At 64.4% G+C, this 1658-nt stretch overlaps 1 protein-coding gene across 1 annotated transcript in view; it reads left to right on the forward strand.

Moving 5' to 3' along the window:
* Nucleotides 1–1612, forward strand: part of LOC122190681 (flotillin-1-like) — a gene marked incomplete at both ends in the record, with an annotated part of 2518 nt that extends 906 nt beyond the window's left edge. The window contains 2 exons of the mRNA XM_042890766.1: nt 58–239; nt 1531–1612. Of these exons, the coding sequence (XP_042746700.1) occupies nt 58–239; nt 1531–1612 (264 nt within the window). The remainder of the gene's footprint in view (nt 1–57; nt 240–1530) is intronic.
* Between the last annotated feature and the right edge of the window lie 46 nt (nt 1613–1658).

Consider the following 1658-nt stretch of genomic DNA (forward strand, 5'->3'; position numbering starts at 1 on the left):
CCCCCCCCCGAGCCGCCGCCGCGCCGCCCCACAACCGCAGCGCTTTGGGGGCCGCAGGTGGCCAAGACGAAGCAGCAGATCGAGGAGCAGCGGGCGCAGGTGCTGGTGGTGGAGCGGGCGCAGCAGGCGCAGCTGCAGGAGCACGAGATCGGGAGGCGCGAGAGGGAGCTGGAGGCCACCGTCAGGAAACCCGCCGAGGCCGAGCGCTTCCGCATCGAGCGCCTGGCCGAGGCCGAGAGGTAAGCCACGCCCACCGCCTGCAAGCCACGCCCACCGCCTGCAAGCCACGCCCACCGCCTGCAAGCCACGCTCACCGCCTGCAAGCCACGCCCACCACCTGCAAGCCACGCTCACTGCCTGCAAGCCACGCCCATTGCCTGCAAGCCACGCCCATTGCCTGTATAAGCCACGCCCACCGCCCCCAGTCATGCCCACTGCCTGCCAGCCACGCCCACCACCTCCCAGTCACACCCACCGCCTGCCAGCCACGCCCACCAAAGGCAATCCACCCCTATCTGCAAGCCACGCCCACTGCCTGCAAGCCACGCCCACCAGCCACCAGCCACGCCCACTGCCTGCAGTCCACACCCACCAAAGGCAAGCTGCCCCTATCTGTAAGCCACGCCCATCACCTTCAAGCCACGCCCCCTACCTGGAAGCCACTCTGCAACTTTTAAGCCACGCCCATAACATGTAAGCCCGGCCCACTGCTATAAGCCCTGCCCCGTGATTGGTCACACCCCCAAGAAGCCCCACCCGTAACCTGATGACTGACATAAGCCACGCCCCTCATAGCCCAACCCCATTGCCACGCCCATTTTGGACACACTCAATGAAGCCCCGCCCCTTTCCTGGAAGCATGGCGGCCAACCACGGCTCTGTGAGGCCCTGCTGATTTGCATAGCCCCACCCCCTTAGCGGTGCCAATTCTTTTACATATCCACAGCTTCATTTGCATAGCCACACCCAGTCAGCAAAAGCCCCACGTTTCTGTATAGGCACATGGCCATTTGCATAACCACACCCTCTTTACATAATCGCACCCAGATTCATAGTTGTGCTACATTTGCATAAATATGCCTGCTTTGCCTTGCCATAACCTTCAAGCCACGCCCCCTACCTGGAAGCCACCTCTGCAACCTTTAAGCCACGCCCATAACGTGTAAGCCACGCCCACTGGCCATGAGCCATGCCCACCAGCAAGCCACGCCCCTAACTACTAGCCACGCCCACTCACCCCAGGCCCTGGCCCTTCGTTGAAGCCACGCCCAATTCCGGTGATTCGCTCAATTAGGTCGTGGCCCCGCCCACCTTGTCACACCCACGTGGAAGCCACGCCCCCTTTTGGTAGCCACGCCCATTTGAAGCCCCACCCCCTATGGCCACACCTCTCCTGAAACCCCCCTCGAAGCTCCGCCCCCTCAGGAAGCCGCGCTCCTTCTTCCTCTGCACCTTCACACCCCCAAGCCCCGCCCCCTTCCTTGTCCCCACCCCCTTGGCCACGCCCCCTGAGCCGCCCCTCCCCCTCAGGCTGCAGCTGATGACTCAGGCAGAGGCCGAAGCCGAGGCCATGCGGGTGAGTGGGGCCCCGGGGGGGGGGGGGGGGGGAGCTGTGGGGCAGGGACACCATGGGGAGGGAGCACACAGAGACAGCGCCC

Source organism: Lagopus leucura, unplaced genomic scaffold, assembly GCF_019238085.1.
Source record: "Lagopus leucura isolate 7727_CA_CO unplaced genomic scaffold, USGS_WTPT01 34407-0_obj-0_obj, whole genome shotgun sequence".
Lineage (NCBI taxonomy): Eukaryota > Metazoa > Chordata > Aves > Galliformes > Phasianidae > Lagopus > Lagopus leucura.